Source organism: Hyla sarda, chromosome 3, assembly GCF_029499605.1.
Source record: "Hyla sarda isolate aHylSar1 chromosome 3, aHylSar1.hap1, whole genome shotgun sequence".
Lineage (NCBI taxonomy): Eukaryota > Metazoa > Chordata > Amphibia > Anura > Hylidae > Hyla > Hyla sarda.
Window position 1 is genome coordinate 69,022,070 of NC_079191.1, and position 25,421 is coordinate 69,047,490.

At 45.4% G+C, this 25,421-nt stretch overlaps 1 protein-coding gene across 5 annotated transcripts in view; it reads right to left on the reverse strand.

Annotated features, from left to right (window-relative positions):
• Window positions 1-25,421, reverse strand: part of LDAH (lipid droplet associated hydrolase) — a 289,096-nt gene that overhangs the window by 64,543 nt on the left and 199,132 nt on the right. For all 5 annotated transcript variants that reach the window (XM_056564283.1, XM_056564282.1, XM_056564285.1 and 2 more), the window contains one exon: window positions 16,143-16,383. In XM_056564283.1, coding sequence (XP_056420258.1) covers window positions 16,143-16,383 — 241 coding nt within the window. The remainder of the gene's footprint in view (window positions 1-16,142; window positions 16,384-25,421) is intronic.

Here is a 25,421-nt window from a genome sequence, read left to right on the forward strand (position 1 = left end):
GGCCCTCTTTACTATTGCAATAGTCTAATTGCATGTCTTGTCGGGATGTATGGCAGGGCGCATTGCGCCAGAATTTCTGTCGGCGCCAGAATTATGAAAAACTAGACAGAGAAAACCCCAAAAAGGGGCGTGGCAGTTGGAAAAGTGGGCGTGGTCACAAAAAAGGGGCGTGTTCCCGACATTTTCACAAAAACCCAACATATTTAGTAAGGTTTCCACAGAAAATGTGGTGGATTTGAAGTGAAGAAAACTCAACTGATCAGAACATGTGTAAAAAAAAAAGCAAAATGTAGGGAAAAGTGCAAAATCTAGGGCAGTGTTTCCCAACTAGGGTGCCTCAAGTTTTTGCAAAACTACAACTCCCAGCATGCCTGGACAGCCAAAGGCTGTCCAGGCATGCTGGGAGTTGTAGTTTTGCAAAAAACAAAAAAAGAAATAAAGCGGCTTTACCTTAAAACCACTGTTAAGTGCGCAGTCCAATCCTGGCAACAGCTGCAGGTCCTCCGGTGTGCTCAGCTTGCAATGGAAAAGGGTTCAATAGGTAGGTAACAATAGACAGAAAAAGCGGCAGCTCTCTGGTAGGTGCCAAACAGACTTCTTTTATTCTTTAAAACATGATGCGGGTACAAACATGTCTGATAGTCAGAAGAGAATAGATGCTTCAAAATTTCATGCAGCGGACAACAGGTAACGCTGTTTCACACAAGTCGTGTGCTTCTACAGACCGGCCCACTTCCTGCAAAACGGCAAAACAAGCCCCCAGTGACGTCAGCAGGACAGGTGAGTTACAATTAAAACTCAGACATGAAAAAGATAACGTTAAAATTTAAGAAAAACGCTAAAATCGAGTCCTACCATATCTTGGGCTCTTGTTTCCAAAATAATATAGGCTTCTCGTTGCAGCAACTTTTTGTGTCTATCTTCACCATTGCTACTGGTAACGCATTCTAATCCTAGAAAGCCCAAGCTGGAGGTGTCACTATTGTGCTGAGATCTAACATGATTAATGAATCTTGGTGAACCTTTACCAGATTTTACGGACCAAATATGTTCCCTAAATCTGGGAAAACGGGAAACCGCACTTGTAATTACCGCTAGGTCTGAATCCGGAAAACCAATTTTCTGACTTAATACTCCTAAATCTACTCCGAACCAGTTCGTCTTTAAGACTTTTACTTTTTCTGAAAGTGATTATTGGTCTTCTAAGATGAACCGGACTGATGTCCGGGTCTTTTTCAACCAGAGGCCAGTTTTTTAGAATTGCTTTTCTAATGGTGTTTGACACCGGGGTAAATTTGAAGGAGAAACAAAAGCGCTCACCTTGCTCATTTGAGGCAACTTGGGAGCAGCCCTGTTCCACCTTCAAAAAGGAACCTGAAGGAGGACATAGAGGAGTACTTATATTTTTATTTTTCTATTACTACGATAGGGGTCAAAACGATTCAGATTTTTTGTTTTTAACAATGCTTGAAAGAGGAGATCTTCAGTATAACCTCTTATTTTTAGCCGTTCTATAAGCTTAAACGCTTGCTCCATGAAAGTTCCATCATCACTATTTATCCGCCTCAATTTCAAGAATTGACTATAGGGGATAGCCCTTTTAGTGTGTTGAGGATGGTCACTCTCATGGTGCAATAACATATTGGATGCAGTTGGTTTCCTAAAGCCCTTTGTAGTTAGATGTCCTTCCTTCACAAAAACCTGTACATCCCAAAATTCCAAAGTATGGCTATCTATCTTGTGTGTGAATCGCATATTGAAGTCATTGGGGGTGTTCAAGTATGTGACGAAATCCTCAAACTCCTGGACCAAACTCGTCCAGAGGATGAAGATGTCATCCACATATCTGAAAAAGCACTGCAAGTATTTTAAATAGGGATTGGAGGAGGAAAAAACTAAATGATGCTCAAAGGCAGCCAGGTAAAGGTTGGCAAAAGTGCACTCCACTGGCGTGCCCATCGCCGTCCCATTCATCTGAGCATACCAAATTTCATCAAACATAAAAGCATTATGACTTAACACAAAATGGAGGACATCACTGATGAAGTCAATGAAGTCTCTGTCCCTGTCCAGGCATGCAGGGAGTTGTAGTATTGCAATACCAGGAGGCACCCTGGTTGGTAAACACTGCCCTACATTTTGCACATTTTGCACCCATCTGTTGAGTTTTCCTCAGTTCAAATCCACCAAATTTTCTGTGGAAACCTTAGTAAATATGTTGGGTTTTTCCGTGGTCACACCCCTTTTCCTGACTGTCATGGCCCTTTTTCGGGTTTTCTCAGTAAAATCGAGAGTCTGGTTTTTCTCAAGTCTGGTGCAAATTCTGGCACAGACAGAATTTCTGGCGCAATGCGCCCTGGCGCACGACCCGACAAAACATGTTGGGTTTGCAATAGTAATGAGGGCCATTGTTTTTATTAGTGGTGCTGGGTTACTGCATAGCAGATCCCACTATAAACAGTGTACAAAGCCAAAACTTTTAGCTCCAGTACACTGTTTATTTACGACATTGTGGCTAACCTTTGCAACAGAGGTTCGGCACCCTACTGATCATCTATTCATGGCCTGTCCTGTGGACTCATCAATAGTTTTTGGCCGGATAACCCCATTTAAAGGGGTTATCCAGGAAAAAACTTTTATATATATATATATATATATATATATATATATATATATCAACTGGCTCCAGAAAGTTAAACCGATTTGAGAATTACTTCCATTAAAAAATCTAGACAATGACAAGGTCGATTTTAGCATTTTTCTTTGATTTTAACGTTATCACTGTCTTTTTCATGTCTGAGTTTTAATTGTAACTCACATGTCCTGCTGACGTCACTGGGGGCTTGTACTTCAGTGCCGTTTTGCAGGAAGTGGGCCGGTCTGTAGAAGCACATGAGTTGTGTGAAACAACGTTACCTCTTGTCCGCTGCATGAAGTTTTGAAGCATCTATTCTCTTCTGACTACGAGACATGTTTGTACCCGCATTATATTTTAAAGAATAAAATAAGTCTGTTTTGCACCTACCAGAGAGTTGTAGTTTTGCAACATCTGAAGGCACCCTGGTTGGGAAACACTGATGTAGGGAAACCTTAGTAAATACCGTGGAAAAAAAAAATTGTAGTGGATTAAAACCCACAAAGAAACCTACACTCCACTCTTAGTAAATCAGGGCCAACGTCTGCTTTCATGTGGATCAACTGATGGGGAGGCCAGATGTTGGCACCCCACCGATTAAATATCAATGGCGTATGCTGTGGATAGGCCATCAATAGTTTTTGAGCTCTTTATGTCAATCAAATGGGGCTGAGATGTGAGAAAAAGTGAGAAAACATGCCAGGCTGTGATATTGGAGCAGCTTGGCACAGCCTTTTTGACACCTAACTGATAAATAAAAAGGCTATTTTATAGGTTTGGCATCCATTATCAGTTCTGACACTTTTCTTTCATGGCCAGTAATAACTTTTTCAGCCCCATACACAGCAAGTTGTGATGCACTGTGTATTCAGACACCTTTCTATCATAACCAGAGTTTGGGTTTTTAGTATTGTAGGAAACACCAGAAGCCTTTTTGTAGGCTTGGACAAAAATAGACAAGTCTTACGCCATACACCTGACCGAACAACCCCCCCCCCCGCCCCCCACCACCATTTCGTATCAATGTGTCTTGGGTGTTCACAACCCTGTTGCCAGTTTACCAGTTGTCTTTTCATGGACCACTCTTGGTAACTTTTAGCAATGACATACCAGGAAAACTCCACAAGACCTGCCAGTTTGGAGATGCTCTTTTCCTAGTGGTCTAGCCATCACAATTTGGGCCTTGTCAAAGTCAATCACATTGTCTTACTGTGTTATAGGTCCCTCCCCAACAGAAGCCATTGTCAAAAGATAATCAATGTTATTCACGGCTACTTATTTATAGCTATTTTATATCTTTAGGCACAAACACATAGTCGAACTGGGGTTATAATGATTTTGAGATTTTGGGATCAAATATTGTGATTTACTTAAAAAATCTAAACACTGAGAGTAAAATGGAAACCAGGTTTTATAAAAATAGAAATTGGATAAACTTTCGAAAGAGTATGAAGTTCCCCAAACCTGCCATACAGATCAGATAAGTGCAATCTCTCTGTTTATTAAAATAAAGAAACCCATATAGCAGCGCTCAATACCGGGCCAGATCAAATTTTGATCAAAAACAAAAAAGTTTTCTTCCGTGCTGAACTATAACAATATTCTTGCCACGGCTTTCCAGCTATGTCAATATTTGCAACACTTACATTAGCTGTATACCTTGTACTTAAAACTGTGCCGCATCCTGTGCAAGGATTGCCCAGTGCTGTGTCATTTTTTTGACATGCCGTTTGGCTCGTGGCTTTTTAGAAGTATTTGCCGAATGGAATTCAGAAGGTTTGTCTGAGAAAAGGATTTGGCTGGGGTCCCTATACCTCAGCTCGTCACTAGAAACGGATAATAAACAAACCACAGGAAGAGAGGAAAGGTCATCTACTAACACTCATAGACCTCTTGCAGAGACCAAACGTTCTTTAATAGTCTTAGAAATATGTCTTGTTAAAATGACTAAAGTCGACTTGGAAAAAAAAAATAAAAGTTACAGTTTTCAGAGATGGTACAAGGGGGGCAATTCAGAGACTTATTTAATGACAGAAAGATGGTTCCAGAGTTAAAAAAAAAAAAAAAGTCTTGGATGAAGAATAAATAAGGAGGAAAATTACTTGGCTGGAGGTGAAGTTTTTTTTAAGCATACCCTAGGACAACATTTCGCAGGTGTCTGTGACTCACCCAACTATTACAGGCCAGGAGCCAGTGTTTTTCCAAACAGGTTCCATACATCTAATTCTGTCACACCAGCTCTTAAAGACAACATCTTCAGATAACACATCCTGCCCTTATATGATCCTGTGTCATTTCAGCCAAGACCTGAGCTATGAAATATGGATTTTTTTTCCCCGATAAACCATCTTTTTCCTGGAAATAGGTTCTAGAACAGTGGTCTCAAACAGTTTGAGACCACTGCTCTAGAAGTTTATTCTGTTGCTATCGAATTGCTATAAAAATAAAATTCAGAACACTTGCCTGGAAAGGCTGTCCTGTGTGTGAATATGTGGAGCAGAACTGTTTCTGGCCACTGCATAAAAAGGCTCCAAATACTAATTTCAGTTGTCCCTTAGCCGGTGGAGTCTCCAATACACTACAACATAGAAAAGGGGACCTGCTCTCCTCTATCTTTATAGTAAACCCTCAGAAGCAGAAACAGCATGAAGGAGCAATAATGAACAGTTCTAAATCAAGCACACGGGTGAGATATAACACTCACTACATTTTCTTTGAGAAGATCACCCCCCTTCATGCAATTTTTATCTTCTCAAGAGGATTCAATATATATAAACACACACTTTCACATGAAAAATGTTCCAGCATGAGTATAATTTTGGCAATCCTCATCTTTTAACACATAACAGCCACTCGGTGTTCACATATAGCATATAAATTTATCTCCCAACAGAGTGTTACAAAACCATGTTTGTTTGTTCCTTAGCTGATAAACTTGTGCCACTCCTGTGGTGTGGTATAGAGGATCTGTCCTGTGTGGTGTAGTATAGAGAATCTGTCCTGTGTGGTGTAGTATAGAGGGATCTGTCCTGTGTAGTGTAGTATAGAGGATCTCTCCTGTGTGGTGTAGTATAGAGGATGTGTCCTGTGTGGTGTAGTATAGAGGATCTGTCCTGTGTGGTGTAGTATAGAGGATCTCTCCTGTGTGGTGTGGTATATAGAATCTCTCCTGTGTGGTGTAGTATAGAGGATCTCTCCTGTGTGGTGTAGTATAGAGGATCTGTTCTGTGTGGTGTAGAATAGGGGATCTCTCCTGTGTGGTGTAGTATAGAGGATATCTCCTGTGTGGTGTAGTATAGAGGATCTGTCCTGTGTGGTGTAGTATAGAGGATCTCTCCTGTGTGGTGTAGTATAGAGGATGTGTCCTGTGTGGTGTAGTATAGAGGATCTGTCCTGTGTGGTGTAGTATAGAGGATCTCTCCTGTGTGGTGTAGTATAGAGGATCTCTCCTGTGTGGTGTAGTATAGAGGATCTGTCCTGTGTGGTGTAGTATAGAGGATCTGTCCTGTGTGGTGTAGTATAGAGGATCTCTCCTGTGTGATGTAGTATAGAGGATCTCTCCTGTGTGGTGTAGTATAGAGGATCTGTCCTGTGTGGTGTAGTATAGAGGATCTGTTCTGTGTGGTGTAGAATAGGGGATCTCTCCTGTGTGGTGTAGTATAGAGGGATCTCTCCTGTGTGGTGTAGTATAGAGGATCTCTCCTGTGTGGTGTAGTATAGAGGATCTCTCCTGTGTGGTGTAGTATAGAGGATGTGTCCTGTGTGGTGTAGTATAGAGGATCTGTCCTGTGTGGTGTAGTATAGAGGATCTCTCCTGTGTGGTGTAGTATAGAGGATCTCTCCTGTGTGGTGTAGTATAGAGGATCTGTCCTGTGTGGTGTAGTATAGAGGGATCTCTCCTGTGTGGTGTAGTATAGAGGGATCTCTCCTGTGTGGTGTAGTATAGAGGATCTGTCCTGTGTGGTGTAGTATAGAGAATCTGTCCTGTGTGGTGTAGTATAGAGGGATCTGTCCTGTGTAGTGTAGTATAGAGGATCTCTCCTGTGTGGTGTAGTATAGAGGATGTGTCCTGTGTGGTGTAGTATAGAGGATCTGTCCTGTGTGGTGTAGTATAGAGGATCTCTCCTGTGTGGTGTGGTATATAGAATCTCTCCTGTGTGGTGTAGTATAGAGGATCTCTCCTGTGTGGTGTAGTATAGAGGATCTGTTCTGTGTGGTGTAGAATAGGGGATCTCTCCTGTGTGGTGTAGTATAGAGGATATCTCCTGTGTGGTGTAGTATAGAGGATCTGTCCTGTGTGGTGTAGTATAGAGGATCTCTCCTGTGTGGTGTAGTATAGAGGATGTGTCCTGTGTGGTGTAGTATAGAGGATCTGTCCTGTGTGGTGTAGTATAGAGGATCTCTCCTGTGTGGTGTAGTATAGAGGATCTCTCCTGTGTGGTGTAGTATAGAGGATCTGTCCTGTGTGGTGTAGTATAGAGGATCTGTCCTGTGTGGTGTAGTATAGAGGATCTCTCCTGTGTGATGTAGTATAGAGGATCTCTCCTGTGTGGTGTAGTATAGAGGATCTGTCCTGTGTGGTGTAGTATAGAGGATCTGTTCTGTGTGGTGTAGAATAGGGGATCTCTCCTGTGTGGTGTAGTATAGAGGGATCTCTCCTGTGTGGTGTAGTATAGAGGATCTCTCCTGTGTGGTGTAGTATAGAGGATCTCTCCTGTGTGGTGTAGTATAGAGGATGTGTCCTGTGTGGTGTAGTATAGAGGATCTGTCCTGTGTGGTGTAGTATAGAGGATCTCTCCTGTGTGGTGTAGTATAGAGGATCTCTCCTGTGTGGTGTAGTATAGAGGATCTGTCCTGTGTGGTGTAGTATAGAGGGATCTCTCCTGTGTGGTGTAGTATAGAGGGATCTCTCCTGTGTGGTGTAGTATAGAGGATCTGTCCTGTGTGGTGTAGTATAGAGGATCTCTCCTGTGTGGTGTAGTATAGAGGATCTCTCCTGTGTGGTGTAGTATAGAGGATCTGTCCTGTGTGGTGTAGTATAGAGGGATCTCTCCTGTGTGGTGTAGTATAGAGGATCTCTCCTGTGTGGTGTAGTATAGAGGATCTCTCCTGTGTGGTGTAGTATAGAAGATCTGTTCTGTGTGGTGTAGTATAGGGGATCTCTCCTGTGTGGTGTAGTATAGAGGATATCTCCTGTGTGGTGTGATATAGAGGATTTCTCCTGTGTGGTGTAGTATAGAGGATCTGTCCTGTGTGGTGTAGTATAGAGGATCTGTCCTGTGTGGTGTAGTATAGAGGGATCTCTCCTGTGTGGTGTAGTATAGAGGATCTGTCCTGTGTGGTGTAGTATAGAGGATCTGTCCTGTGTGGTGTAGTATAGAGGATCTGTCCTGTGTGGTGTAGTAAAGAGGATCTTTCCTGTGTGGTGTAGTATAGAGGATCTGTCCTGTGTGGTGTAGTATAGAGGATCTGTCCTGTGTGGTGTAGTATAGAGGATCTGTCCTGTGTGGTGTAGTATAGAGGATCTGTTCTGTGTGGTGTAGTATAGAGGATCTGTCCTGTGTGGTGTAGTATAGAGGGATCTGTCCTGTATGGTGTAGTATAGAGGATCTGTCCTGTGTGGTGTAGTATAGAGGATCTCTCCTGTGTGGTGTAGTATAGAGGGATCTGTCATGTGTTGTGTAGTATAGAGGATCTCTCCTGTGTGGTGTAGTATAGAGGGATCTCTCCTGTGTGGTGTAGTATAGAGGATCTCTCCTGTGGGGTGTAGTATAGAGGATCTTTCCTGTGTGGTGTAGTATAGAGGATCTGTCCTGTGTGGTGTAGTATAGAGGATCTGTCCTGTCTGGTGTAGTATAAAGGATCTGTCCTCTGTGGTGTAATACAGAGGATCTGTACTGTGTGGTGTAGTATAGAGGATCTGTTCTGTGTGGTGTAGTATAGAGGATCTGTCCTGTGTGGTGTAGTATAGAGGGATCTGTCCTGTGTGGTGTAGTATAGAGGATCTGTCCTGTGTGGTGTAGTATAGAGGATCTCTCCTGTGTGGTGTAGTATAGAGGGATCTGTCATGTGTTGTGTAGTATAGAGGATCTCTCCTGTGTGGTGTAGTATAGAGGGATCTCTCCTGTGTGGTGTAGTATAGAGGATCTCTCCTGTGGGGTGTAGTATAGAGGATCTTTCCTGTGTGGTGTAGTATAGAGGATCTGTCCTGTGTGCTGTGGTATAGATAATCTCTCCTGTGTGGTGTAGTATAGAGGATCTGTCCTGTGTGGTGTAGTATAGAGGATCTGTCCTGTCTGGTGTAGTATAAAGGATCTGTCCTCTGTGGTGTAATACAGAGGATCTGTACTGTGTGGTATAGTATAGAGGATCTCTCCTGTGTGGTGTAGTATAGAGGATCTGTCCTGTGTGGTGTAGTATAGAGGGATCTGTCCTGTGAGGTGTAGTATAGAAGATCTCTCCTGTGTGGTGTAGTATAGAGGATCTCTCCTGTGTGGTGTAGTATAGAGGATCTGTCCTGTGTGGTGTACTATAGAGGATCTGTCCTGTGTGGTGTACTATAGAGGATCTCTCCTGTGTGGTGTGTGTAGTATAGAGGAACTGTCGTGTGTGGTGTAGTATAGAGGGATCTCTCCTGTGTGGTGTAGTATAGAGGATCTGTCCTGTGTGGTGTAGTATAGAGGATCTGTCCTGTGTGGTGTAGTATAGAGGATCTGTCCTCTGTGGTGTAGTACAGAGGATCTTTCCTGTGTGGTGTAGTATAGAGGATCTGTTCTGTGTGGTGTAGTACAGAGGATCTCTCCTGTGTGGTGTGTGTAGTATAGAGGATCTGTCCTGTCTGGTGTAGTATAAAGGATCTGTCCTCTGTGGTGTAATACAGAGGATCTGTACTGTGTGGTGTAGTATAGAGGATCTCTCCTGTGTGGTGTAATACAGAGGATCTGTACTGTGTGGTGTAGTATAGAGGATCTCTCATGTGTGGTGTAGTATAGAGGATCTCTCCTGTGTGGTGTAGTATAGAGGATCTTTCCTGTGTGGTGTAGTATAGAGGGATCTCTCCTGTGTGGTGTAGTATAGAGGATCTGTCCTGTGTGGTGTAGTATAGAGGATCTGTCCTCTGTGGTGTAGTACAGAGGATCTTTCCAGTGTGGTGTAGTATAGAGGATCTGTTCTGTGTGGTGTAGTACAGAGGATCTCTCCTGTGTGGTGTAGTATAGAGGATCTCTCCTGTGTGGTGTAGTATAGAGGATCTATCCTGTGTGGTGTAGTATAGAGGATCTCTCCTGTGTGGTGTAGTATAGAGGATCTCTCCTGTGTGGTGTAGTATACAGGATCTGTTCTGTGTGGTGTAGTATAGAGGATATCTCCTGTGTGGTGTAGTATAGAGGATCTCTCCTGTGTGGTGTAGTATAGAGGATTTCTCCTGTGTGGTGTAGTATAGAGGATCTGTCCTGTGTGGTTTAGTATAGGGGATCTGTACTGTCTGGTGTAGTATAGAGGATATCTCCTGTGTGGTGTAGTATAGAGGATGTGTCCTGTGTGGTGTAGTATAGAGGATCTCTCCTGTGTGGTGTAGTATAGATGCATCTGTCCTGTGTGGTGTAGTAAAGAGGATCTGTCCTGTGTGGTGTAGTATAGAGGGATCTGTCCTGTGTGGTGTAGTATAGAGGGATCTGTCCTGTGTGGTGTAGTATAGAGGGATCTGTCCTGTGTGGTGTAGTATAGAGGATGTGTCCTGTGTGGTGTAGTATAGAGGGATCTGTCCTGTGTGGTGTAGTATAGAGGATCTCTCCTGTGTGGTGTAGTATAGAGGATCTCTCCTGTGTGGTGTAGTATAGAGGATCTGTCCTGTGTGGTGTAGTATAGAGAATCTCTCCTGTGTGGTGTAGTATAGAGGATCTGTCCTGTGTGGTGTAGTATAGAGGATATCTCCTGTGTGGTGTAGTACAAAGGATCTGTCCCGTGAGGTGCAGTATAAAGAATCTGTCCTATGTGGTGTAGTATAGAGGATCTTTCCTGTGTGGTGTAGTAGAGGATCTCTCCTGTGTGGGGTAGTATAGAGGATCTTTCCTGTGTGGTGTAGTATAGAGGATCTTTCCTGTGTGATGTAGTATAGAGGATCTCTCCTGTGTGGTGTAGTATAGAGGATGTGTCCTGTGTGGTGTAGTATAGAGGATCTCTCCTGTGTGGTGTAGTATAGAGGGATCTGTCCTGTGTGGTGTAGTATAGAGGATGTGTCCTGTGTGGTGTAGTATAGAGGATCTGTCCTGTGTGGTGTAGTATAGAGGATCTGTCCTGTGTGGTGTAGTATAGAGGATCTGTCCTGTGTGGTGTAGTATAGAGGATCTGTCCTGTGTGGTGTAGTATAAAGGATCTGTCCCGTGAGGTGCAGTATAAAGAATCTGTCCTATGTGGTGTAGTATAGAGGATCTTTCCTGTGTGGTGTAGTAGAGGATCTCTCCTGTGTGGTGTAGTATAGAGGATCTGTCCCGTGTGGTGTAGTATAGAGGATCTTTCCTGTGTGGTGTAGTATAGAGGATCTGTCCTGTGTGGTGTAGTATAGAGGATCTCTCCTGTGTGGTGTAGTATAGAGGGATCTGTCCTGTGTGGTGTAGTATAGAGGATGTGTCCTGTGTGGTGTAGTATAGAGGATCTTTCCTGTGTGGTGTAGTATAGAGGATCTCTCCTGTGTGGTGTAGTATAGAGGATGTGTCCTGTGTGGTGTAGTATAGAGGATCTCTCCTGTGTGGTGTAGTATAGAGGATCTGTCCCGTGTGGTGTAGTATAGAGGATCTCTCCTGTGTGGTGTAGTATAGAGGATCTGTCCTGTGTGGTGTAGTATAGAGGATCTCTCCTGTGTGGTGTAGTATAGAGGATGTGTCCTGTGTGGTGTAGTATAGAGGATCTTTCCTGTGTGGTGTAGTATAGAGGATCTCTCCTGTGTGGTGTAGTATAGAGGATGTGTCCTGTGTGGTGTAGTATAGAGGATCTCTCCTGTGTGGTGTAGTATAGAGGATGTGTCCTGTGTGGTGTAGTATAGAGGATCTCTCCTGTGTGGTGTAGTATAGAGGGATCTGTCCTGTGTGGTGTAGTATAGAGGATCTCTCCTGTGTGGTGTAGTATAGAGGGATCTGTCCTGTGTGGTGTAGTATAGAGGATCTCTCCTGTGTGGTGTAGTATAGAGGATCTGTCCTGTGTGGTGTAGTAGAGGATCTCTCCTGTGTGGTGTAGCATAGAGGATCTGTCTGTCATCATCATCCAATAGTCTAGAGCAGGGGTCCTCAAACTTTTTAAACAGGGGGCCAGTTCACGGTTCCTCAGACCGTTGGAGGGCCGGACTATAGATAACAAAACATGAATAAATTCCTATGCACACTTATATATCTTATTAGTGGACTACCACTTGTTAAGTACACAGCACAGTTCCCCCCACATTAGGTTGGCAGTATAGATCCCCCCACATTAGGTTGTAGTTCCCCCACATTAGGGTTGGCAGTACAGTTCCGCCACATTAGGGTTGGCAGTACAGTTCCCCCACATTAGGGTTGGCAGTACCGTTCCCCAACATTAGGGTTGGCAGTACCGTTCCCCAACATTAGGGTTGGCAGTACAGTTCCCCCCACATTAGGTGCAGTACAATTCCCCCACATTAGGTGCAGTACAATTCCCCACATTAGGTGCAGTACAATTCTCCCACATTAGGTGCAGTACAATTCCCCCACATTAGGTGCAGTACAATTCCCCCACATTAGGTGCAGTATACTTCCCCCATATTTGGTTGGCAGTATAGTTCCCCCACATTAGGTAGTAGTTCCCCTACATTAGGTTGTAGATCCTACTAACATTAGGTGCAGTATAGTTCACCCACATTAGGTTGTAGTTCCCCCACATTAGGTGCAATATAGTCCCCCACATTAGGCTGGCAGTATAGTTCCCCCACATTAGGTGCAATATAGTCCCCCCCATTACGTTGGCAGTATGTTCCCCCACATTAGGTGCAATATAGTCCCCCACATTACGTTGGCAGTATAGTCCCCCCACATTAGGTGCAATATAGTCCCCCACATTAGGCTGGCAGTACAGTTCCCCCACATTAGGTGCAGTATAGTTCCCCCACATTAGGGTTGGCAGTACAGTTCCCCCACATTAGGGTTGGCAGTACAGTTCCCCCACATTAGGTGCAGTACAATTCCCCCACATTAGGTGCAGTACAATTCCCCCACATTAGGTGCAGTATACTTCCCCCATATTAGGTTGGCAATATAGTTCCCCCACATTAGGTATTAATTCCCCTACATTAGATTGTAGTTCCCCCCCCCCCCACATTAGGTGAAGTATAGTTCACCCACATTAGGTTGTAGGTCCCCCACATTAGGTGCAGTATAGTCCCCCCACATTAGGTGCAATATAGTCCACCACATTAGGCTTGCAGTATGTTCCCCCACATTAGGTGCAATATAGTCCCCCACATTAGGCTGGCAGTATAGTTCCCCCACATTAGGTGCAATATAGTCCCCCACATTACGTTGGCAGTATGTTCCCCCACATAACGTTGGCAGTATAGTCCCCCCACATTAGGTGCAATATAGTCCCCCACATTAGGCTGGCAGTATAGTTCCCCCACATTAGGTGCAATATAGTCCCCCACATTACAATGGCAGTATGTTCCCCCACATTAGGTGCAATATAGTCCCCCACATTGCGTTGGCAGTATAGTCCCCCCACATTAGGTGCAATATAGTCCCCCACATTAGGCTGGCAGTATAGTTCCCCCACATTAGGTGCAATATAGTCCCCCACATTAGGCTGGCAGTATAGTTCCCCCACATTAGGTTGGCAGTATAGTTCCCCCACATTAGGCTGGCAGTATAGTCCCCCAAATTACGTTGGCAGTATAGTCCCTCACATTAGGTGCAGTATGTTCCCCCACATTAGGTGCAGTATAGTCCCCAACATTAGGCTGGCAGTATAGTCCCCCAAATTACGTGGGCAGTATAGTTCCCCCACATTAAGTGCAGTATGTTCCCCCACATTAGGTGCAGTATAGTCCCCCACATTAGGCTGGCAGTATGTTCCCCCACATTAGGTGCAGTATGTTCCCCCACATTAGGTGCAGTATGTTCCCCCACATTAGGTGCAGTATAGTCCCCCCACATTAGGTGCAGTATGTTCCCCCCACATTAGGTGCAGTATGTTCCCCCACATTAGGTGCAGTATAGTCCCCCACATTAGGCTGGCAGTATAGTCCCCCAAATTACGTTGGCAGTATGTTCCCCCACAGGCATACAGCCTCCATCCATACAGTATGGCTGGAGGCTGTATGCCTGTGTACTGACCCATTTCAGTGTTCCGACCACCGCTCCGGAAATAGCAGGACCGGAGGATCGGTGGTCAGAACACCGAAGGGACGCGCCGCTGGTAAACACTTACCTACTACCAGTGCGCGCGTCCTTGCTTCTTCTCTTCTTCTCCGCTGCTCCGCGCTCGGTTGCCATGGGTGCACGCATGGGACGTAAGTGACGTCGCTGCGTGCGCCTGCTCCCGGCGGTCCCCGCGTTTTTTAAGTAAACGCGGGCCGCAGGGACTTCACAGAGGCATCCTTGTGATCCGAAAGCATCTTTCGGAACACAGGGATGTCCTCAGGCAAAAACACCCGGCGGGCCAGGTAAATGCGCTCCGCGGGCCGCATGTGGCCAGCGGGCTCTAGTTTGAGGACCCCTGGTCTAGAGCTTCCAAGGTCCAAGTATGAAAATTAAAAATAATTCCAGTATTAAAGAAAACCTGTGGCCAACTCGAAAAAATTTGAGTGCCTCATCATTGAATAGCGTAGGACACCATGATCACATAACTTTTTACAGATTTTTTTATACACCCTTCCGTTCCTGAGATATGAGGGTTTATAATTTGTGTGACAATTCAGGGGGGATTCAGTCAGATGGGCGAAATTTTTAAGCGTACCTGCCAGATCTCCCCCCCCCCCCAAAAAAAAAAAATATGTTACTCAGTACCTAATCATCTTTTTTTGCCTTTATCAACTATACTTACTATAAAAATCTCTCTTTTTATTAGCTCACAGTGTTAGAAATCCTCTCAGGGGAAGGGGTGTGTCCTCCCTTGTGGTGGTGGGAGGTGATTGGTGTGTCTGCTCATGCAGCCTTGTCCATGAGTCATCTCTTGTCCATAACTCATGGACAAGCCTGATGCTGCTGCAGGACTGGTTAGTGTTCCAGTAGGTATTGGGACCCCTAGTGGTGGATTTTCAGGGGCTGTTTTCTTTATTAAATAGTCCAAAAAATTCAGACCACCGTATTACATAAGGTATTTAACTTTAATCAGTAACAATATATACAGCCAGGGGGAGTGAATGTTGTACAATGAGGGGTATGTATTGCTAATACACCCGCTGACTGTATAATCCTGCACATAACCGAATATTCACTGCCATTATTAAACTTAAGTTCACACCCATTTGACTAATTCCCTGAACGGTCAGACAAATTATAAACCCTAATATCTCAGGAATGGTAGATCAGGCATATCAAGGAACCCTAAAAAGGTGTGTGATCAGGATATCCTGAGCTATTTAATGATAATGCAATAATGGCCACAGGTACTTTTTAAGTAAATGAAACATATTTGTTGATATTAAAAAGAGAAACCTTCATTGTTACTTCCAAAAGATAAAAAGCTGTCCTGACCAAGGGATAACCAGACAGGTGGTATCACATTACAAAAAAGGAGCTCTAATCGCCATAGAGTAATGAGTAGGACACTTTTTGGATTATTACAGGATGCACACCGGTTTCAAACCTCACTGGCAGAAAGCAGAGATCTACCTTCAGCAAATATTACTTAAAAAGGTAATACAGGAATTTTTTTTATTTGACTATGCTACAGGGGCTGTAAAGTTAGTGTAGTTCATAATATAGTGTCTGTACCTGTGTGTGACGGTTTTCTCACAATTCTTCTGTGATTTTCATCCCAATATTTATTTTTACCAGCATACAAAATGACTGCTGTCTCAGATTTTTCCCAGCTTGCAATGCGGTCGAGACCTGACTCACTAGTCAGCTGATGACAGGAAGCCTGTCTGCTTCAGTGGGTGGAGGGATCAATCTGCAACTAATGCAACAGCTGGGGACACCCTGATTGAAAACCACAGGTCTGCAGCTCATTTATGTTTCAATGGGTGGGGTAGCTCATGTGTGGGAAGGAGGAAAATGGTATCATGGGATTTGTAGGCAAACAAGAAAACTGAAAACAGGAAATACCAGTTCACAAATAGCTAGCCACAGTGTTATGGTAATCTGACAACATAGCCATTTAGCCCAAGACAAGCGCAGATCCCTCCTAAGCATGTCCATTACTGTCTGCCAGGTACGTACTAAAATCACCTTATGCTGGATAACCACTTTAATCATGGCAAAATAATAAACCATAGGTAGGTTTTTATCTACACCTCAAAATGCTGGGTACTGTAGTAAGTAATAGTGAAGAGCACACCTACCGGCACACTCAATGTTGAACAGGTTCAGTGCGGCCACCAGTAAGGGTTCATCCACGGACTTTAAGCCATGCAGGGCTAACTTCACCAGAAAAGTCTTCATGAATTCTGGTAAGAAGGAAAGTAGATACAGAGGCATGTACACCACATACCGCAAGTTACATAACCATGGCGTCACTAACTTGCCCTGGGGTGACTCTGCCATCCTCTCAATAGTTGGAAAGAGCAGAATGGATTTCAAAACCTAAGGAAAATAATTTAAAGAGAAATTATTAGGAAGATTTCTGAAAAGTTACGTAGTAGAATTACGTAGTAGAAGTTCCTACAAATATCAAGGTGGTGTTTTGATCGGGGGCCTAATTTTAGAAGGGTCTGCTTACCTGGGTTTGGAGGTCAGGTGGAGGTCCGAGATAAACAACAACAGTAAAAATGTTGTGCTTTTTTTTTTTTTTTTAAGTTTCACAAACTTCATAAAATTATTAATTGGAATGTTTATTACTATTAGTGGGAAAACCCATAAATTCATTTAGACCCCAGATGAGATCCCTAAACTCATTAAGACCCAGATCAGAACACTTAACTCATTCAGGCCCAAGATCAAAACCCTTAAAGGGGTACTCCGCTGCTAAGCGTCTGGAACAAACCGTTCCAAACGCTGGAGACGGCACTGGGAGCTCGTGACGTCATAGCCCCGCCCCCTCAATGCAAGTCTATGGGAGGGGCGTGACAGATGCCACGCCCCTCCCATAGACTTGCATTGAGGGGGCGGGGCGTGATGTCATGAGGGGGCGGGGCTATGATGTCCCGAGCTCCCGGCGCCGGCTCCAGCGGTCGGAACAGTTTGTTCCGAACCTGAGCAGCGGAGTACCCCTTCAACTCATTCAGACTCAAGAACAGAACCATAAACTTATTCAGATCCCAGATAGGAACCCTAAACTTATTCAGGCCCTCAAACTCACTTAGACCCCAGTATGAAACCTGAAACCCATTAAATCTCCAGATAAAACCCCTGAACTCTATCAAACCCCAAACCAGACCCTAAAATTAATTCAAACCCAGACCATTTACAGGTATAGTGGAACAGACTCTGCCCTCCTCTAATACAAGTATGCCAATAGGTCTGCAGGTACCGGACAACTAGTGTCCCTGGTTCGGTTTCACACCTCGGTCCACCAGTTTAGAACCAACAGCCTACATGATGACTATTGCTGTTCTTATGGTAGTGGCATTCTGCACAGAAGGGTCTTATATAATGAAAGGTAAAATATTCATAGGTAAAATACAACACAAAACAATGGTGGTGTCCCTGCTTACACAGCAGCATCACTAGGAACGTTACTGCCATATTGCCTAATGTAAATATGGCAAAAGTGTTGTGATGATTCCAGTGCTGATGGTCACAGATGTCTGACAACTGTCCAGTGTAACACCTTGTCGGCTGACAACCAAAACCGACAATTCCTCACCGTACTGACAATAGATTGTTGGTGAAGTTTTAGGGAACCTTTTTTTTTTTTTTTTAAATTGACGTTTAACTGATTTTCCATTTCAGATAACTAAAAGTTCTAAATATGAATCAATTAAACTAATAAATTAAATAATAAAAATGCATTATAGGTAAGGTAACATAGTCAGTCAAGAATATATACATAGATAAAAAAATTTACAAACATTTTTAAATAGAACCGGCAATCCATTGTTGGTTAAGTTTGAGGGAAACTTTGAAAACATTTTCTAACTTATAAAAGGGGTACTCCACTGAAACTGGTGCCAGAGAGATAAACAGATTTTTAAGTTACTTATATTTAAAAAAATCTTAATCCTTCCAGTACTTATCAGCTGCTATATTCTCCACAGGAAGTTATTTTCTTTTTGAATTTCCTTTCTGTCTGACCACAGTGCTCTCTGCTGACACCTCTGTCCATTTTAGGATCTGTCCAGAGCAGAATAGGTTTGCTATGGGGATTTGCTTGTACTCCGGACAGTTCCTAAAGTGGACAGAGGTGTCAGAAGAGAACTGTGGTCAGACAGAAAGGGAATTAAAAAAGAAAAGAACTTCCTGTGGAGAATATAGCAGCTGATAAGTAATGGAAGGATTAAGATTTTTAAATAGAAGTCATTTACAAATCTTTTTAACTTTCTGGCACCAGTTGATTAAAAAAAAAAAATGTTTTCCAGTCTAGTACCCCTTTAATTAGAATACGTTGAACTTACTAAAATATCAAAATATAAGTAAAGTTTTTGCATTACACAACACCGACATTTTTTAGAATGTACAGGACCATAGGGTACATCATGGAATAGAAATTACATCAATGTACTCAAATATAATGCCAGAAAGGTAACATACACAGATAAATAAATCAATATTATAGAAGGGACAAAAATAAAAAAAGGAGAGGCAAACATAGATAGAGAGATAGATATGAAAAACACTAAGGCGAGCAGTTAGAGCAGCGCACTGAAGTTAGTCGGTGGGTGCAAGCTGAGGTTAGACCTTGGTCACAGGTCCCGTCTTAAATATTCAAAGCAGGCACAGCAGCACTCTAATTAGTGAAAAAGTAGTTGTTACGCCGAGCGCTCCGGGTCCCCGCTCCTCCCCGGAGCGCTCGCTTCTCTCTCTCCGCTGCAGCGCTCCGGTCACGTCCTCTGACCCGGGGCGCTGCGATCCCGCTGCCAGCCGGGATGCGATTCGCGATGCGGGTAGCGCCCGCTCGCGATGCGCACCCCGGCTCCCCTACCTGACTCGCTCCCCGTCTGTTCTGTCCCGGCGCGCGCGGCCCCGCTCCCTAGGGCGCGCGCGCGCCGGGTCTCTGCGATTTAAAGGGCCACTGCGCCGCTGATTGGCGCAGTGGTTCCAATTAGGGTAATCACCTGTGCACTTCCCTATATTACCTCACTTCCCTTGCACTCCCTTGCCGGATCTTGTTGCCTTAGTGCCAGTGAAAGCGTTCCTTGTGTGTTCCTAGCCTGTGTTCCAGACCTTCTGCCGTTGCCCCTGACTACGATCCTTGCTGCCTGCCCCGACCTTCTGCTACGTCCGACCTTGCTCCTGCCTACTCCCTTGTACCGCGCCTATCTTCAGCAGCCAGAGAGGTGAGCCGTTGCTAGTGGATACGACCTGGTCACTACCGCCGCAGCAAGACCATCCCGCTTTGCGGCGGGCTCTGGTGAAAACCAGTAGTGGCTTAGAACCGGTCCACTAGCACGGTCCACGCCAATCCCTCTCTGGCACAGAGGATCCACTACCTGCCAGCCGGCATCGTGACAGTAGATCCGGCCATGGATCCCGCTGAAGTTCCTCTGCCAGTTGTCGCTGACCTCACCACGGTGGTCGCCCAGCAGTCACAACAGATAGCGCAACAAGGCCAACAGCTGTCTCAACTGACCGTTATGCTACAACAGTTACTACCACAGCTTCAGCAGTCATCTCCTCCGCCAGCTCCTGCACCTCCTCCGCAGCGAGTGGCCGCTCCTGGGATACGCTTATCCTTGCCGGATAAATTTGATGGGGACTCTAAGTTTTGCCGTGGCTTTCTTTCCCAATGTTCCCTGCATCTGGAGATGATGTCGGACCTGTTTCCCACTGAAAGGTCTAAGGTGGCTTTCGTAGTCAGTCTTCTGTCCGGAAAAGCCCTGTCATGGGCCACACCGCTCTGGGACCGCAATGACCCCGTCACTGCCTCTGTACACTCCTTCTTCTCGGAAATCCGAAGTGTCTTTGAGGAACCTGCCCGAGCCTCTTCTGCTGAGACTGCCCTGTTGAACCTGGTCCAGGGTAATTCTTCCGTTGGCGAGTATGCCGTACAATTCCGTACACTTGCTTCAGAATTGTCCTGGAATAATGAGGCCCTCTGCGCGACCTTCAAAAAAGGCCTATCCAGCAACATTAAAGATGTTCTGGCCGCACGAGAAATTCCTGCTAATCTACATGAACTTATTCACCTAGCCACTCGCATTGACATGCGTTTTTCTGAAAGGCGTCAGGAACTCCGCCAAGATATGGACTCTGTTCGCACGAGGCGTTTCATCTCCTCGGCTCCTCTCTCCTCTGGTCCCCTGCAATCTGTTCCTGTGCCTCCCGCCGTGGAGGCTATGCAGGTCGACCGGTCTCGCCTGGCACCTCAAGAGAGGACACGACGCCGTATGGAGAACCTCTGCCTGTACTGTGCTAGTACCGAACACTTCCTGAGGGATTGTCCTATCCGTCCTCCCCGCCTGGAAAGACGTACGCTGACTCCGCACAAAGGTGAGACAGTCCTTGATGTCTACTCTGCTTCTCCACGTCTTACTGTGCCTGTGCGGATGTCTGCCTCTGCCTTCTCCTTCTCTACAGTGGCCTTCTTGGACTCTGGATCTGCAGGAAATTTTATTTTGGCCTCTCTCGTCAACAGGTTCAACATCCCGGTGACCAGTCTCGCCAGACCCCTCTACATCAATTGTGTAAATAATGAAAGATTGGACTGTACCATACGTTTCCGCACGGAGCCCCTTCTTATGAGCATCGGATCTCATCATGAGAGGATTGAACTTTTGGTCCTCCCCAATTGCACCTCGGAGATTCTCCTTGGACTTCCCTGGCTTCAACTTCATTCCCCAACCCTGGATTGGTCCACTGGGGAGATCAAGAGTTGGGGGTCCTCTTGTTCCAAGAACTGTCTAAACCCGGTTCCCAGTAACCCTTGCCGTAACTCTGTGGTTCCTCCAGTAACCGGTCTCCCTAAGGCCTATATGGACTTCGCGGATGTTTTCTGCAAAAAACAAGCTGAGACTCTACCTCCTCACAGGCCTTATGATTGCCCTATCGACCTCCTCCCGGGTACTACCCCACCCCGGGGCAGAATTTATCCTCTCTCTGCCCCAGAGACTCTTGCCATGTCCGAATACGTCCAGGAGAATCTAAAAAAGGGCTTTATCCGTAAATCCTCCTCCCCTGCCGGAGCCGGATTTTTCTTTGTGTCCAAAAAAGATGGCTCCCTACGTCCTTGCATTGACTACCGCGGTCTTAATAAAATCACGGTTAAGAACCGCTACCCCTTACCCCTCATCTCTGAACTCTTTGATCGCCTCCAAGGTGCCCACATCTTTACTAAATTGGACTTAAGAGGCGCCTATAACCTCATCCGCATCAGAGAGGGGGACGAGTGGAAAACGGCATTTAACACCAGAGATGGACACTTTGAGTATCTGGTCATGCCCTTTGGCCTGTGCAACGCCCCTGCCGTCTTCCAAGACTTTGTCAATGAAATTTTTCGTGATCTGTTATACTCCTGTGTTGTTGTATATCTGGACGATATCCTAATTTTTTCTGCCAATCTAGAAGAACACCGCCAGCATGTCCGTATGGTTCTTCAGAGACTTCGTGACAACCAACTCTATGCCAAAATCGAGAAATGTCTGTTTGAATGCCAATCTCTTCCTTTTCTAGGATATTTGGTCTCTGGCCGGGGACTACAGATGGATCCAGACAAACTCTCTGCCGTCTTAGATTGGCCACGCCCCTCCGGACTCCGTGCTATCCAACGCTTTTTGGGGTTCGCCAATTATTACAGGCAATTTATTCCACATTTTTCTACCATTGTGGCTCCTATCGTGGCTTTAACCAAAAAAAATGCTGATCCCAAGTCCTGGCCTCCTCAAGCAGAAGACGCCTTTAAACGACTCAAGTCTGCCTTTTCTTCGGCTCCCGTCCTCTCCAGACCTGACCCTTCCAAACCCTTCCTATTGGAGGTTGATGCCTCCTCAGTGGGAGCTGGAGCTGTTCTCCTACAAAAAAATTCTTCCGGGCATGCTGTCACTTGTGGTTTTTTCTCTAGGACCTTCTCTCCAGCGGAGAGGAACTACTCCATCGGGGATCGAGAGCTTCTAGCCATTAAATTAGCACTTGAGGAATGGAGGCATCTGCTGGAGGGATCAAGTTCTCCTGTTATTATCTACACCGACCACAAGAACCTCTCCTACCTCCAGTCTGCCCAACGGCTGAATCCTCGCCAGGCCCGGTGGTCTCTGTTCTTTGCCCGATTTAATTTTGAGATTCACTTTCGTCCTGCCGATAAGAACATTAGGGCCGATGCTCTCTCTCGTTCCTCGGATGCCTCAGAAGTTGAACTCTCTCCGCAACACATCATTTCACCTGACTGCCTGATCTCCACTTCTCCTGCCTCCATCAGGCAGACCCCTCCAGGAAAGACCTTTGTTTCTCCTCGCCAACGCCTCGGAATCCTCAAATGGGGTCACTCCTCCCATCTCGCAGGTCATCCGGGTATCAAGAAATCTGTGCAACTCATCTCCCGCTTCTATTGGTGGCCGACTCTGGAGACGGATGTTGTGGACTTTGTGCGAGCCTGCACTATCTGTGCCCGGGATAAGACTCCTCGCCAGAAGCCCGCTGGTTTTCTTCATCCTCTGCCTGTCCCCGAACAGCCTTGGTCTCTGATTGGTATGGACTTTATTACTGATTTACCCCCTTCCCGTGGCAACACTGTTATTTGGGTGGTCGTTGATCGATTCTCCAAAATGGCACATTTCATCTCTCTTCCTGGTCTTCCTTCTGCGCCTCAGTTGGCTAAACAATTTTTTGTACACATTTTTCGTCTTCACGGGTTGCCTACGCAGATTGTCTCGGATAGAGGCGTCCAATTCGTGTCTAAATTCTGGAGGGCTCTCTGTAAACAACTCAAGATTAAATTAAATTTTTCTTCTGCATATCATCCCCAGTCCAATGGACAAGTAGAAAGAATTAACCAGATCTTGGGTGATTATTTGCGACATTTTGTTTCCTCCCGCCAGGATGACTGGGCAGATCTTCTCCCATGGGCCGAATTCTCGTATAACTTCAGGGTCTCTGAATCTTCCTCCAAATCCCCATTTTTCGTGGTGTACGGCCGTCACCCTCTTCCCCCCCTCCCTACTCCCTTGCCCTCTGGTCTGCCCGCTGTGGATGAAATTTCTCGTGACCTTTCCATCATATGGAGAGAGACCCAAAATTCTCTCTTACAGGCTTCTTCACGCATGAAGAGATTCGCGGATAAGAAAAGAAGAGCTCCTCCCGTTTTTTCCCCTGGAGACAAGGTATGGCTCTCCGCTAAATATGTCCGCTTCCGTGTCCCTAGCTACAAGTTGGGACCACGCTATCTTGGTCCTTTCAAAATTTTGCGTCAAATTAATCCTGTCTCTTATAAACTTCTTCTTCCTCCTTCTCTTCGTATCCCTAATGCCTTTCACGTCTCTCTTCTCAAACCACTCATCCTCAACCGTTTTTCTCCCAAATCTGTTCCTCCCACTCCTGTTTCCGGCTCCTCGGACATCTTCTCGGTTAAGGAAATCTTAGCTGCCAAAAAGGTCAGAGGAAAAAATTTTTTTTTAGTGGACTGGGAGGGTTGTGGTCCTGAAGAGAGATCCTGGGAACCTGAGGACAACATCCTAGACAAAAGTCTGCTCCTCAGGTTCTCAGGCTCTAAGAAGAGGGGGAGACCCAAGGGGGGGGGTACTGTTACGCCGAGCGCTCCGGGTCCCCGCTCCTCCCCGGAGCGCTCGCTTCTCTCTCTCCGCTGCAGCGCTCCGGTCACGTCCTCTGACCCGGGGCGCTGCGATCCCGCTGCCAGCCGGGATGCGATTCGCGATGCGGGTAGCGCCCGCTCGCGATGCGCACCCCGGCTCCCCTACCTGACTCGCTCCCCGTCTGTTCTGTCCCGGCGCGCGCGGCCCCGCTCCCTAGGGCGCGCGCGCGCCGGGTCTCTGCGATTTAAAGGGCCACTGCGCCGCTGATTGGCGCAGTGGTTCCAATTAGGGTAATCACCTGTGCACTTCCCTATATTACCTCACTTCCCTTGCACTCCCTTGCCGGATCTTGTTGCCTTAGTGCCAGTGAAAGCGTTCCTTGTGTGTTCCTAGCCTGTGTTCCAGACCTTCTGCCGTTGCCCCTGACTACGATCCTTGCTGCCTGCCCCGACCTTCTGCTACGTCCGACCTTGCTCCTGCCTACTCCCTTGTACCGCGCCTATCTTCAGCAGCCAGAGAGGTGAGCCGTTGCTAGTGGATACGACCTGGTCACTACCGCCGCAGCAAGACCATCCCGCTTTGCGGCGGGCTCTGGTGAAAACCAGTAGTGGCTTAGAACCGGTCCACTAGCACGGTCCACGCCAATCCCTCTCTGGCACAGAGGATCCACTACCTGCCAGCCGGCATCGTGACAGTAGTGGCTTTTATTCACCAAAAAATGAAACAGCGACGTTTCGGTTTGCTCTCCAAGCCTTTATCAAGCCTTTATCAAGGCTTGATAAAGGCTTGGAGAGCAAGCCGAAACGTCGCTGTTCATTTTTTGCTGAATAAAAGCCACTACTTTTTCACTAATTGGAGTGCTGCTGTGCCTGCTTTGAATATGAAAAACACTAGATAGACAGACAGACAGGCAGATAGATATGAGATAAATGTAAATTATTAACCACACCTCAAAGACCTCACCATACAATATGGTGCATAATGATAAATTGGAGACAGAATGTGCATAAATATGTGCAAATATTTTATTATCAAGGCAATATAAAATTGGCAAATAAAACCATATACACACAATATAATAAAAATAAAAAGCACCAATTAAAGGGGTATTCCAGGCCAAAACATTTTATATATATATATATATATATATATATATATATATCAACTGGCTCCGGAAAGTTAAACAGATTAGTGAATTACTTCTATAAAAAAAATCTTAATCCTTCCAATAGTTATTAGCTTCTGAAGTTGAGTTGCTGTTTTCTGTCTAACTGCTTTCTGATGACTCACATCCCAGGATCTGTGCAGCTCCTATGGGGATATTTTCCCATCACGCACAGCTCCCTGGACGTGACATCATCTTTGAGCAGTTAGACAGAAAACTTCAGAAGCTAATAACTATTGGAAGGATTAAGATTTTTTAATAGAAGTAATTTACAAATCTGTTTAACTTTCCGGAGCCAGTTGATATATAAAAAAAAGTTTTTGCCTGGAATACCCCTTTAACCTCCTACCACTGGGCCCTAGTGGTGGATGCTATATATTACATTGTCAGCAATAAATGCTATATAATATCGGCACTATAGATGTGACCTATCTTGAGATATGTTAAAGGGGTACTCCGGTGAAAAACTTTTTTTTTTTTATCAACTGGTGCCAGAAAGTTAAACAGATTTGTAAATTACTTCTATTAAAAACTCGTAATCCTTCATGTACTTATTAGCTGCTGAATACTACAGTGGAAATTCTTTTCTGTTTGAAACACAGAGCTGCCTGCTGACA